At 33.5% G+C, this 15,247-nt stretch overlaps 1 protein-coding gene across 6 annotated transcripts in view; it reads right to left on the bottom strand.

Annotated features, from left to right (window-relative positions):
- The window catches only part of LOC129800444 (lysine-specific demethylase 3B-like), a 132,580-nt gene that overhangs the window by 80,493 nt on the left and 36,840 nt on the right, over positions 1 to 15,247 (bottom strand). For 4 of the 6 annotated variants that reach the window (XM_055844822.1, XM_055844840.1, XM_055844813.1 and 1 more), the window contains 2 exons: positions 9,210 to 9,866; positions 8,889 to 9,118 (listed from right to left, as the gene is read on the bottom strand). In XM_055844822.1, the coding sequence (XP_055700797.1) occupies positions 8,889 to 9,118; positions 9,210 to 9,395 (416 nt within the window). In that variant the 5' untranslated portion in view covers positions 9,396 to 9,866. The remainder of the gene's footprint in view (positions 1 to 8,888; positions 9,119 to 9,209; positions 9,867 to 15,247) is intronic. The other 2 variants (XM_055844860.1, XM_055844849.1) reach the window with 1 other exon arrangement.

Here is a 15,247-nt window from a genome sequence, read left to right as displayed (position 1 = left end):
TTAAAACCTTCTTAAATTCGCAGAACAGTTCTAGAAAAGGGTAGGTTAAAGGAAAGCAGGTCAGATTACATGAATTTCACTAGATATAAACAATTTATATTAAATAAATTTCAATGTTTTGATGAGAGTGTCAATAGGGGTTCCCTGTCGAACAGACGTTCCTTTCACCCTACTCGATACTAAAAGACAAAGCGTCCAGGCTTTGCCACCTCAAATGATTATTTCCTCCAAAGTACGTTCGCATCATTTACCCTTTACCTATTTTCAACCTATTTGAACCGATTCATAAATAACTCAGAAAGTCCCAGAAAATAATTTAAATTTCTGATTATGAAACAGTTCATTAACGGTCCAGATTGACTTGGAATCGGTTCAGACTTGTCAAGAAATCCAAGACCTTTCCAAAGAGCTCGAACATAATACCACTCGGTTGAATAATGCGCTCTCTAGTGTCCTTTCAACCTTTGACCTTGAAAAACTGTTATTAGAAATGTGAAAGCTCTAAAACATATCCAAAAATGTACAAAATCGCAGGACGCGTTTTCGAGCAATCCAAAAAAAACATAGTTTTAGAGCAGGCCTGAGCTAACAGAAAAGCCGAAGTGAATTTGGTGGTGCCTGTTGGTATTCTTCGAAATGCCGCAAAAATTCACGTGGAAAAAAATGAGAGTTTTTTTGAATGTGAAAATTGTTTAATTTCTTAGAGTTAAGTCATTTTCACAAGAAAATCCTCTTAATAAATTAGGTGAATACAGTTATTTGGGTAATTTGTGAATAATTGTCGATAATACAACAAAAACATTGGGATAAAATTTTGAGTTGGAAGACTCATATTCTTTTGAGCTGTCCCAAAATTCAGGATAGGTTTGAGAAAAACCCTTTTGTACAACACTATTTTGGTCAATAAGGAATGCAAAAGTACATATTACAAGAAGGGACACGACATGCTAATAAGGATAAAATAGAGAAGAAAATATTTTGTGGCATTTTAGAGATTTTTTGCAACCGCAGCGCCGCCAGACGTTTGTTATTAGTGAGTTATTTGTGTCTCTATCTCTCTCTCGCAGTTGAATTTCGCGCAATTTAAGAACTTTCCATTTGAAATGATATTTGCATTTAATTTCTTTGTGTTTCTACAAGATTCTAGTAAAAGGAAGTATAGTGAACAGCATTTCGTCTTCCGACAAAGATATCAAGCCGTGAATGAGCGGGATTAGTGTTACCAGTATGGCTATCTGTAATTTCCATTAAAATTATCAACATAAAATTTCCGATATTACACGACTTTTAACGAGCTCAAATCTGTTTTAGAGGGATGCGGAGGATTGGGGGGGGGGAAATAAGGGACATGTCAATGGACCTTTGGTGTACGACTTTTGAGGGGTCCTCTGAAGATTCCAAGTCTTTACATCTAATCCTTCGGGCTCTAGGCATGGTAACGGCCGAACGGATCACACGGACAAATAGAAGGACGCCAAAAAACTCAAAACTTCAGATTTCCAAAATTCTACCAAAATAGGACGATCTTTGTGGGGTAAGGAGTCGAAATATATTATCTAGGGGAAACTGGGGTACCACCAAACACGGGGTAGCACCAAACACTGCGATTTTTTAATCAGATATTCGACTTCTGAGGACAAGGCCTATAGGAACTTATAGACACTATAGGGATGCTTGTCCATTGAAGAAATGGTCGAGATAATCCAAGTAGTTTCGAAATAAAATTTAGTGTTTGGTGCTACCCCATATTTGGTAGTGCCCCAGTTTCCCCTAACTCAAAATCTAAGGATTATACTGTTATCTCTGTGGAGTTCGAGCACTAAAAAGTAATAATTTAAACGATAATAGCCGTTTCCTAAATAAATTATAACTAAATTAATTAAATATCTGATAGTTACGTATGCAACATCTACCAGTACTTTGTCTTATTCAGGCTTCAGGCCTAAGGTTTAGCTCCAAGAATTTCATACCAGGCAAGATTTTTGGTAAAATTTTGATTTAACTTTCGGCTTTAGGGGTAAATGAACCTATTACATTTTGAAAAACGACTACAACTATGTTTTTATATTTAAGATGCCGTGTGGGGTAGTTTCATCCAACTTAAAGTTTTTTATGGCTAATTTAACATGCGTATAAAAACCTGTAGGCAAACTAAGCCCTGTTTCTTGGGTTCTGTCTGCCTAAAAATATGAAGTCTAATTCTTTGTATTGATTTATTATCTTCAAATATTATACTATTCGCTAAAATCAAGTATGTCTGAAAGTGCCCCCTTAAGACCCCTACTTGAAAGTAAACATATAACATATCTAGAGTTAAAGTAATAAAAATTTTTATTTTTGTTAGATTAAGCGTTAATTTAATCGGCACCTCTCGTGTATTCAAGTCTTGATTTGTGTACAGCATCTGCAGAATATTCCAAATTAGTCTTATCCAGGTATATAACATGTAAGGTCACAAAAAAGTTTTTGTTGGTTCTTCTCATGTCCTACATTTTAAATTAGTTCTCTTTCCCATGTAAAACTTTATGGACGTTTTTTTTCCTCTCTTTGCTTAGAATTTTCTATAGAGATTAATTAGCATTTACGTCGTGTTTCGCTTTTCCACTACCATCCTAGACCTCCCCCCTACACGCCCTTCTCACCCATTCCACCATCATCTTTTACACGTGTAGAAAATCCCAAGTGTGTCTTATTCTTCGTCTCTTATTTTGCATTTTTATGAATGTGCGACTTGTAAAAGTTTTCGCGCAGTCTCTATAAGTGGGTTTATACTAAACGATTACTCGTTATTTTCAACGATCAAGTTTTGCTCTAACAGTATTTCTCCACTTTCTGTCTTGTGCTGCCATCCAATATAGCAAATACAGGAATAAATGAAATAAAATAAAATAAAACGTTTCTTCACATCGCAAAGCAAGATAGAGACCAAGAGATGGAGACAAAAAAAAACGAGAATCGAATAAAGTGGCATGGCTCTGATTTATGTACCTACATAGAAAAAAATGTACAATATGTATGTAAGAAGTGAACATTTCACATGCATACATATATACTATCTCTTTTTTTTATACCCCTCTAGTCCCACTGGTGCTTTTTTTTTTTGGAGACTCTCCTTTGATCCCATCCAAGCCAATTCCAGAAAGCAAGCAAACATACATATATATCTGTTCTCGCAAGAGAAACCAAGAACACTGTATACATAAAAGGTATAAACATCGCAATCCGTATGAACCGGTTTTAATTTAATACATAAAACCCTCTCTTGTCCATATTATATACTTAAACCATTTCATATTATAGCAATTCATGGAGCTAAACTTTATAACTCTCAAGAGTCTTCTCTCTTTTTTCTGCACACTACACCTCCTTATCACCCTTTCGTCGTGATGCTCTTCTTTTTCTCTATATTCTCACTTGGTGAACATCCGTATATTTATGTTCTTATTTACCGAAACACATAATGCTCTATTGTACAGAAATGTATATTTATTTTTCTTGTCTTCTATCATATTTATACATACATTTTCTGCACGTAGCTCTTATAATATCTATATCTATAAATATATATATATTTATATATACAATGTATCGTTATGATACAAACAGCACAAAACTACATTTACATATTATTGTTTCCATTGTCTTCCACTAATTTTCTTTTTCTTCTTTACTCTACCCATCTCTTTTCATCTTGCATCTAAAAGTTTTCTGAAATTTGGATGGCACTGAACTCTTCATTTATACCCAACGTATAGAGGAATCTGGGGCAAAATGTGACAACAAAATTTTCAAAAATCCATACCTTCAAAAATGAAAAGGCACTAAGTTATTATATTATATATTAGTGTGAATTATGCACGTGGCTCATAATGTCTCCAGTTCGCCTTTTCTACCCTTTCTAAGGCAGACTTTTAATGCCAGAGTATTTTGAAAATATTTTGTTTAGCACATTTTTCGTTAAAATGCCCAACGCACAATAACTTTTGTTTTGTAAACATGTTTTTGACATTTAAGTGAGAGTGAATGAAAGGGAGATCTAGTCATCTCGCTCTCTCTTATATCAAATTTTGAAAACATGTTTACAAACAAAATTTATTGTGCGTTGGGCAAAATACAGAATAGTATACAGGGATCAATTTGAAAACAAATAAACATCCTATCTGAATATGTCAAGGAAAAATACCCTTCATTTAGAATTGTTCACAGAATTGTGGAAAACGCCTTTTCTAAACACAAAAAACACTGTGAAATATGACGTTTCAAAGAAACAATCAGATTTGTGGAACCCTCCTCAAAAGTACGTAGAGGTGAAACAAAATAGCCCGCAAACCGTCTCAAAAAGTTGACATCTTCTGGAGAACTTAAGTTTTGGCATTCTAGCAAAAGCTCCCTATAGCCAACGGCCGCAGCGATTCCACTGAATTTCCAGCAGCCTTTCTGTCATGTCCGCTGATTTTACCGCTAAAAATCCGCGTGCGGTTCCCGGGATTTTACCGCTCAAAATCAGCGTAGGCTTCCGAGATAGAATTTGATGATAAATTTCTTCCTAGTGTTCCATGGACGTTTGCGGAACTCTGTATAGGACTTAGTGGTATTAGTGGTATAATCGGCAGTCAGCCCTTTAAAAATTCGGAAAAATCCTCTTTATTTTCACGAAATTCTCCGCGGAATTTTCAATGCAATGGCCTTAGAGGCTTCCGTGGTTTAATATTACGGAATTCCACGACTTTTCTAGTGGATTTGTTCTTATATTTTTCTTCAAAATAATTCCTAAAATTGAAGTGGCGTGGAATTTTCATTGAGAATTTCTACAAAAAACATCCACAAATAAATGGACGATCAGTGCCAATTGGCAACTTAGAACTTGGAGAGTATTCATCAATCAGACGAACACTCAGTTGTTATAGTTTTGAGTTGAAAATATTGCTATCATATCGTTCATTTGAGTATGTCTAGTTCGCAAGAATTATACCGTTAGGCCGAAGAATAATTGCGGAATTTTCGCATTTACTTCCATGGAGTCTTGGCCGGAAAGATATCAGAAAATATACTCGGAATTTTTTTCAAGGAAATCCACGCGAAAAAAAGCTGATAACTCCGCAGAATTTCAAGCGAAATATTAGCGTCTATTTCCCCGGAAACTCACGCGAAAACATAGGAGATAAATTCCATGGATTTTTCCGTTACTGTGAAACTTTGCGGCCGATCGGCTACAGGGCTCTCCATGAATGCTGTCAGTCACACTTTTCGAAAAATCGGACGTTGAGAGCTTCATTTTGATTTTCTCACTGGTGGGAGTATCACCAAATTTTAGAATTCACCCCCAGGAGATATTAGTGGGAGAAAGTTCCCTATCAGGCTATTTTATCCTACTCAAAAAAAAATTAAAGAAGAAGTGTTTCTAAAATGAAAGTGCTCCCAGAAAAGCTATGTAAGCCATTGTGAGGAGATCTAGTTTCCGGGGCAGACCTAAAATACGGTGGGTGAAAAAAGTTCAGAATCTTTTCGAAAAATCATTTTCGAAAACTTCATCAAAATCAATTTTATTAAATCAAAATATCGTCCAAGATAGAGGAAAATTAAGTTTAAAAACGTTACAAACTACGTAACGTTACCAAATAAAGATCTCTCAGATGTTCTAGAAAAAAAATACAAAATCTCCGTTTCGACACATTTTGCCCCTCGATCCCATAAATTTTCTTTTCTTTTTTACTTGTTATAACCACAATTCACTTTGATGCTACATAAAAGATTGTAAAGTGATTTGAGTTCTCTTTTGCTTCCTCACCATTCCTCCTCCCATAGTCTCAAGAAATTGTCTTCATTGAAACCAACAACAATAAATTTTTAATAAAAATCGTGAATATTTAATGAATGTGTCGGACTTGAAAAAAAAGAAGTAGAAGAGAGAGGAAGAAAAGAATTGCACCACACTAAGTATATTGACATTGAAAAAAAAAATTGAAGAAAGAAAGAAATACCAGACATATTGACGAATAAGTGGGAAGAAGACAAAATAATATGGAAATTACTCCTTTGTTTTCTTCAATCGTTTTCAACTCAACTTCTTCACTCTCAATTGATTGGCATTAAATTGTTCCACGAGAAAATGCAAATGCCGAGCAGAAAGTTTAATTTTGTGCATGCACACAACAGCAAGAGGAGATGATTATTCGACTGAGAAAGAAACATAATAGTGCAATTTTGTATTGGACACGTATTTAAGAGAAGTTAGAAATACAGGAAGAAATAGTAATTAAATGCTTCTTTGCAGTAAGGAATACAATTTGCAACAGTAAATGACTATATAATGTAGTTTTTTTTTCTAGTAAAGTCAAAAAATAAATAAACTTGAACTATATTAGTTAATTATGTTTCTATTTTTTTCTTTTTAAATTTTAAAAAAGAGGTAAACCGTTTTTGTTTTGGATTTTTCAAAAACGTCATGCGACTTGTTTCTTAATTTTTTTTTGGATATGTTTTTGACGTTTCTGAAGTTGTCATTGTTATTATCTTGAATTATACCTAGTTTTTTTTTAGGTTTTAAGGTTAAAAATTGCATAGAAAGCGTATTTGCCAACCGATTGGGACAGATTTGTATTCATTGGAAAGGTCTTGGAATTCTTGCCTAATATAACCTGGGTCTAGCTGCTTATGAAGCGATAACACAGTGCAACAAAACGAAAACCTTATATCCCTATATATCAAAATTCCAAAAGGACCAAAATCCTGAAAGCTAAAATCTCACACTGATAAAAGTGTAATAGCACGGCAATAATTCTGAAGGTTTTTTTTTGTATTTTAGGAAATTATTTCACACATTATTATCCGTATAAATTCGTCCCTTTCAGGATTCTGACCATTCGAGCTGCCACCGCTCCTGAGCAAATCTTCTTAAAATACATTTCAAAATTGAGATATCTTATGAGGAAAATTCTTAAGAAATGGTAATTTGTAAGTTATTCATGTCCTGGAAAGTTTCGTGGAAGACTCAATGAAAATTTTCCTAGAGGTAACCATAGTCCCCCTATCTCTTCACGTTCTCTGCATCGTTTTTTTTTTTAAAGATTCTATTAAATATTCGTAGGGTAATTGGCCTAAAGCGAGACAGTTTGGAAAGTTGGACAAAGCAGTGTGGAATGTGAGACACCTCCTTAAAAACTTGATAATAAATCAATTAAATATTTCAATTTTCGATAAAAAGATTATTAAACCTAATTTTATGATTACTTGAGAAGTTAAAAATGCAAAAGTCATTATTAAACAATCAAAGAGTGACTTGCAAGAAGAATTTAAAAAATGTATTGTATGTGTGATATTCATAATCTTGACACGGTAGTTGTCATTTTCTCTGTTTCTTATGGAAGTTGCTAGGGAAATTTCAAAATGTTTTGTTTGATTTTTCGGCATAATTTGTGAAATATTGTTAAGTCTGCAAGGAAAATCGAAGGACATACATCCATTTAAAAGGTGAATAAAAAATATTTGTGAAATATTACATTTAAAAAGGAGAGAAAAGTGATTTAATTTCGTGTTGCTTTCAAAACAAGTTTTATGAAATCTTGGACAAGTTGATTTTGTAAATGAATTTGGTGGTTTTGTGCAGTGAAATCATGTTAACAAGGACGACAAAGATCCTTAAGTATCCGGAGAAATAGTTGCAACAGCAATTAGCAGCTGATTAGGAGAAAATCTCCTGGAAAAGGCTGCAAAGATTTCCAGATTCCGAAGACCACTTTTCTGACAGAGGTAGTAGTAAATATCGCAAAAAACACCTGGAGAAAGGAAAATAGGAGCCTCTACAGAACTCCCAAAGCAAGTGGAAAAGGATTTGGGCGGATGGGGAATAGAAATGTGCTAAAAATTGCATCCGCTTTAAAGCTATAACTGCTGGACAGCGCGAGGCGTCTGTGAAATTTTCAGGTTGGATGTCCAGGAAGTTCTTGGTAATTAGCGTTCCTCAACTGTTATCCGAACATAAAGGAGGGATTAGCATAACCATACAATGTGCAAGTATACACAGAAAACCCTCAACATTTGATTTTCTACATATTTCGTATGATATTTTGTCATTAATATCACTATGTCCAACTTTCCAAAAAATTTTGTCCAACTTTCCAAAATTTTGTCCATCTTTTCAAAATGTGTTGTTTTTTAATTTGATAGAATATTCCAATTAATTGGTTGAAATATCTATTAAAAACTGTTAAGATTCTGTTAGAATATTTCACAAGCAATCTCATGATGCAAAGAAAAAGAAAAAAAATATATTTATTCAGCTTAAAAATGCATTTGAAATTGAACTTTTTCTTAAGTGTCTCCCTTTCCACAATCCACCCTACATCATTAAAATTCACGAAAAGGACTGTGTTTGACGTCTCGTCTTCTTCTAGATCTTGAGTAGATTCTAGTTCTAGGATATAGAAAATTCTAGATATAAAATCTAATAGATTTTATATCTAAGATCTAGAATCTAGGTCTAAGATCTAGGATGGATTCTAGATCTAAGATCTAGGGTCACTAGATCAAAAGGTTGGAAACCCTTAGACGTCGTAAGAGAGGAATCTCTCAAATTAATTTCCGATTTAAGTGGCTACGGAAGATTCCAAGAAACAAAGAGGTCCTAGGCTTCTAGGTGCAATAAATAGTATAAAAGCAGTAATCAGTATGAAAAATGCCGAGTTGAACATTAATCCGCCACTTATAGGGTTAAATGCAGTTCAGCATACAGTTGACCCTGAATAATTTGGTTTTGAGTTTATTAGCTTGGGGAAGTTTGTCCACCATTTACCATAAATGATGGCCATATATAGACTTTTGGTCGTAAAAAAAAACCGTAATCGACAGGAGAGTCAAATGCAATTTGAGCAAAATTAAAGAAGACTCACCGAACAAGCTTGTCTTCTTCGAACCTCTGACCACCAGGTGTTGGCTGCTTGCCCCACAGATCTGGCTGATACATAGGCGGCGGCAAAAGGAGCGACACGTGTGATGACAATGGCTGAAAGGGATGTCCAGCTGGTGTCATCATTAGCGAATGATGCTGAACTGACTGAACATGTCGCACCTGTGGACCACCATCAACAGTTAGGGGATCACGCCAAATTTTCACTGGCTCCTAGGCCCGTCAAGGGGACGAGCGAAAGGAGAAGAACGAGAGAGAAATTTGTAGAACAATTTTCTCTTTGGTTTTCGTAGGGCGAACTTACTTGATGTTGCTGAGAACTCGATGATGATGATGATGAAGACGAAGATGGTGTTGGTGATGAGACTTCAGACAATGACAGAGATGCAGCTGAACTGCGTGAGCCCGAAGTTGATCGATCATCACCACACACGGATGATGTTGTTCGACCGGAACTTACTGAAGATATGCCAGAATCGCTGTCACCCATTGCGTCATATCCCAACAATATATATATTATATGTTATTGTTTATTCTTTTATCAACTTCTCACACACTGTTCAGAAGTCACCTAAATTAAATTCTTCTTCTTTCCTCACAGTCTCTTCCCACACTTCTTGTTTCTTTTTTTTGCACTTATACCGCACACAAATTCACATAAACTAAAAGTGTCTCTCCTTCAACTATTGTTATTACTATTGTGATTATTTACACGATTTCTGCTTTTGACTTCAAATCAAACATATATAATGCTTCTATGTAATGAAATTTTATGTATATACTAACTGTTTTTAAATCGAGGTCACTCTTTACCACTCTTTTCGTTTTTTTTTTCCTATCTTGGTCTTCTCTTCCCCTCCCAGACAAACTGAAGAGTGAGAAAAAATACTAAACACTCAAGAATCGTAGATTTTTTTTATTTATGTTAAATTTTGATGCTCGTCTATTGAAGTACTTTTAACTGAAAATAAATAGAGAAAAATATATATACACTTAATATATGTGTGTATATGGGTATGTTGTTGAGATAAATGTATATAACTCTTCATCCCAGTATTTTGTGCATTTATAAATAAAATTCCAAACAACAGCATTCCATTTTGAGTTTATATTTGAGAACATTCTTTGCCTTCCCAACGTTCCCAACCATGATAATATGTATATATATTCTTAAAATTTGAAATATTAAAGAGGATTATTTATAGAAACAAACTTCTCACTCAATCCTATTTTCTCTTTTCTCTTTTCCTTTCTTTCTTTATTTCTGTCCTTCTCTTACTACACTCACTGAACTTTTTCAAACCAGTCACAAACACATATAGAAAAAGATTGATTTTAATTTCCCGTCTATTTTGGAACCTTTCAGTATAGCATGAATAATGGAAAACTTTGGAGATTGATCATAAAAAAAAATCCCTTTTTACCACCATCAACATTAAATATTAACACATTTAGAGTGTTCTATCTTTTTTTTTTAATATTGTTTCTTTTTTTAACCATACTATAATTTGTAAGTACATTAACTTTCTAGATAACGACATATTGTCATTATTTTATAATATTCTTGTATCAATTTATTAATTTTAAATCTCTATATACCAAGAGAATTTATTAGCAGGATAAATTATATTGATAATTTAATTAATTGTTGTACGTACTGAATAGATATTCTAATTAGGCTACAAATAATAATATTATGTGATTGTGATTTTTGCATTTTTTAATCTGAAGTTTAATTAAAACTTTAAATTGTTTAAAACCTCAATGATAATCCTAGTGGTATTACCTAACTTTTTACTCAATATTATTTCGATTTTCTTGTAATTAAAAAAATACGTTTGATAAAACAACATGTGAAGAATTCTTTCGCAAAAAAAAAACCAAATAAATCAGGATAAATCTCAATGAAATGGAGCTTTTAGAACTTCCTGTCCTCTGTATCACTGCTCAAAATACTAAATCCTACTTTTTAAAATTGTCAATTCAAGCATAAGCTATAATGTAAAACGTCTTTATGTCTACCGTTTGAATTATTTATTCAATTTTTTAATATTTCATTGTAAAAGTTTCTATATGAAATTGTTACGGATTAGCATATTTATGAAATCCGTATTATGATGTTAACCCTTTAAGGACGAATTGCTTTTGAGTGACAGAAAATCAACAATATAGGGTTGGAAAAACGTCCCGACTTTGCGAAATACTCGAACTTTTCACTTAGATTCTATACCTCAAAAGTACTTTCGAATCATTTAACGTTTACCGTTTCACAATCAATTTATTGCACAGATTGGATTAGATTAAACTTATTTATCGATTATGAACCGATTCATTACCGGCCGATTGGAATCGGTTCAGTTTTATCGGGAATTCCAAGACCTTTCCAACGAGCCCGCACATGATACCATTCCGTCGATAAATGCGTTCTCTAATACCTCTTTAACCTTTGACCTTGAAAAGCCGTTATTAGGAATGATTCAGAGTTATTTTCGTACCTAGACGAAATATCCGCCTGGGAAATCTCTAAAATATATCCAAAAATGTAAAAAAAAAACATGGTTTTGGATGGGAAGGGGAGCGGTGCGTGAAGTGAGGGGCATGCTAATGGCCCCAGAGGTCCCAGGGTCGACTTATGGGGTGGTTCCCCAAAGATCCGAAATATCTATGTCTAATCGTTTGGGGTCTAAGCGTGGTAACAGGCAGACGGACAGACAGGGCCGTAGCGCGGGGTGGGGGGTTATTGAGGGGCAATGCCCTACCTTAAAACTTCCAATGCCCTACCTTAAAATACTAGAAACTAAGATAATATTCTAAGTGAACTGTTCGTAGGATGATATGGTAGAGTAGAAATTAATCTCCTACTAAATGGCCTGATACATCTAATCTAAACTAAAGAATTCCAAAGTAACTATGGCTCCATTCAATCAGACATAACCTTTTCTTATTATGTTCATAAATGGTATTTGAAGTATAAGTAAATTTCAGTTATAAGTTATAACTATAAATGTATGATTATCCTGAATGGTTATCTCCAACAACTGATTATCATTTCATTTTTGGATGTTTTAGAAGCAGTCAAGACAGACAGTTTTTGAAATATTCTCAAAGTAGTGGTTTTTAGGAGGTGAATTAGTTAGTAAGGTGAGAAGAAAATCGAGAAAATCTTTATGATATTTGGATTCCTTAAATTGGCTTTTGGAGGGGTTGTCAGAACATTCCAAGTGGTTAGCTCTATTTCTTTGGCAAAAACACATCAGAAGAAATTCTTCCTTGCTGTGAAAAGAAGGAATAACCTCTAGAATACTCTCTAAAATATCCAAGACTGAAAGGAGGCGATAGTGTGTCTTTGATAACCTTTTTTAATACCGTTCAAATTGAGCGGTCATGGTAAGTAGAGGACATTAAAAAAAATTCTCGAAAAAGACGAAAGAAAATTAAAAGTAAACCAAGCAAACGCTCAAAAATATATCAATAAGAAAAGTCACGTACGTAGATAGTAGCATTTGAACGTTTAAGTCTACGTATATTAAATATATGCTCAAAAGGTCAATTTGACCGAACAAAAAAAAAACAATGAAATGCCATGTTGAAAAAAAATATTGTTGTCGTACTATAACGCTTCCAAATCTCGTAACCTCGAGAGTGATTGATTGAAGTGCTCAATGCAATTAGTTAAAATCGTAAGGAAAGTCAAATCAAAATTTTGTGAAAATTTTAAATATTTTCTCAAGCATCCTAAAAGAAATAAAATAGAATATTTATTCAACAATTTGGCATTGTTATTAATGAGTTGAAATTGCAATTATTTGATGATTAATTAAATGAAATAATATTTTTCAATGATTCTGACCAAAATGACCGTTAAGATTCTTACACTTCTTACATTAAACAAAAACTCAATATATTTCCTTTTCTCATTTAAGCATTATCAAAATAGATAAGGGGTTAAGTGGGTAAAAGTAACATAATGTCATTAACTGACTAACAGTGGTAGAGGAATCCTATTACAGGTTTACCTCAACTAGCTTAAGATTATCAGACTTTCAAATTTAAATATTTTCCCTTTTCTCACATTTTTTCCTCTGATCTGGTAATTTAAAATTTTCCATTATTTACTTCACAGAGGCACATTATCACATTAACAAGTTTTACGCGAGATATGACGATTAAAAAAGTTCACAGACTATATTTTTCACAGTATAGGGGGAACTGGGGCAGTAGTAAACTGGGGTAGATGTAAACACTGTGATTTTTTTCATTAATTTTAAGACTCCAGAGGATAAAATCGATAAGCATTCATAGATACCATGGGGATGTATGTCCACAGATAAATTGGTCAATAAAATCCTAATATACTTTAAAAATAAAAATCATTTTCCTGAAAATGTTGATATTTCGATTATTTTGATCATTTGGATTTCCACCTGGAAATTAAAAATTGTGTAAAATAATCGAAATGTAGCAATACCAGTTCTTCCCTACATCTTTTAGGATTATATTAATGCATTTACTAGAGAAATTGAGATTCTCATTATTTCAAAAGAATTAATAATTGGTCAGAAAACAGCATTTGGGGTAGATGTAATCAGGCAATTTCAATTTCACAAAATGAGTAGGTAAAAGAGCGGGAAATTGACCTTCATGCGAAATATCTATAATTCATAGATTACGAAAAAAATTGGTGGCGCTGTGTTCAATAAAAAGTCACATGATGTCAAAATATGGGGAAAATCCATTGAAAAATGTCTTTGATATGCATGCTTTTAGTTTTTTTGCTATTTTAATTATTCTTTGTAAAAAGTGTCGTGATTTTTTGAAAAATGTGCAGTCTTTATATATCTCTTAAGTAATTAAAATAATCGAAAGTGGTGCAAAGTTAATTTCAAGGGTGGAAAAAAGGGTGTTTACTTCCTCCCCAGAAAGTGGTTACTTCTACCCCAGGTATTTTGTGAAAAGAGAAAAATGCACAGGGACACAAATTTTATTTTTATGGAAAACTCAATTGTTTTCCAGCATCCGCATTACCCTCGACGAATTGCCTATACCCAAGGGTAAAACATGAGCTAAGAAATATTTTCCAAAAAATCACGGTGTCCTTGAAAAATCACCTCAAATTCGCATCTATCGAAAATGGTTACATGTGCCCCAGTCTCCCCTAATGGAGAAAATAATATTAGGTAATTATCGATCACGTTTCTCTTCTCAATAATTCAATCACACACAAATCATAAATATCATAATTGTCTACACAAATATTTGATTTTTTCATTATTTTCTTTCACACAATTCCAATGTATGGCAATTTCTATTATAGAGCTACTGAATCATTGACAATAATGTGTTATCGTTGTGTTGAATGAGAAAAAATAAAAGGAGAAAAAAAAGACTTTACATTGGAATTTCATTCCCAGAAATTTCATGTCAAAAGAACAGAAAAATTTTGACGTTTCAGCCGTTTGCAGAGTGTGTTTTCTTTGTAATCTCAATGAGGAAGAAGAATAAAAAGAAAATTGGAAGATTCACGAGAGTGAAACAAAGATCTCTATTTCATATAAATATACATGTATGTATATAACAAACACTCCCTCTTCAGATTGTCACACTCTTTCGCGATCCCTGGATTTTTTGGTCAAAAGAGAGCAAAAGAGATACCCATGTTTATTTCCAGTCTCCTCTTGGTGAAAGAGAAACAAATCAAACTCCCGCAGTTACTACTCACCCCAACTTCTTCAAATATAACACAAATGTCTATTTACATGGTTGATTTTACATAAATGAAAAATTCTCTTATCTCACTCCACCTGACCCCGCTCTCATTTTACCATTTATTATACACTCTAACCATCTCTGTCTTTCATACACTAAGTCTAACTCTTTTACACAAAGCTATCAGTAAATTGTGTGAATTGAGATGAATATGGGTGATATATGGGTGAAAAGAAGATAGAGAGAGATGTATAAAGGAGAAGCAAATACCAGAATCAGAAGGTAAAAACATTCTTTTCACATATGCGCAATGATAATCAAGAAACATCTACTATCATTCTCTCTCTTTCCTCCTCTCTTTCTCTTTTTCACTCACTCAAATTCCGCAAGTGTAAATTGTTAACTATACATAACATTAAATACATTGCTTTAACTCTGATTTCTAATTCTATCTCCTTCTCTCTTCCTTCCAGATTACTAGCTAATACTATGTGTAGGCATAAAAGAATCCTATATTTCTCTAGGTTTCATGCTGTGTGAGAGGTACATCACTTTAAACCACCCATCATCCACATATGGATGTTGAATAGAAGGCAAAAAATATGTTGCAGATGCAACTATATAAAAATAAAGGTG

This window comes from Phlebotomus papatasi, chromosome 1 (genome assembly GCF_024763615.1).
Source record: "Phlebotomus papatasi isolate M1 chromosome 1, Ppap_2.1, whole genome shotgun sequence".
NCBI classification, from domain to species: domain Eukaryota; kingdom Metazoa; phylum Arthropoda; class Insecta; order Diptera; family Psychodidae; genus Phlebotomus; species Phlebotomus papatasi.
The sequence above is the reverse complement of the archived record's forward strand: the minus strand, read 5'-3'. Positions and strand labels throughout refer to the sequence as shown.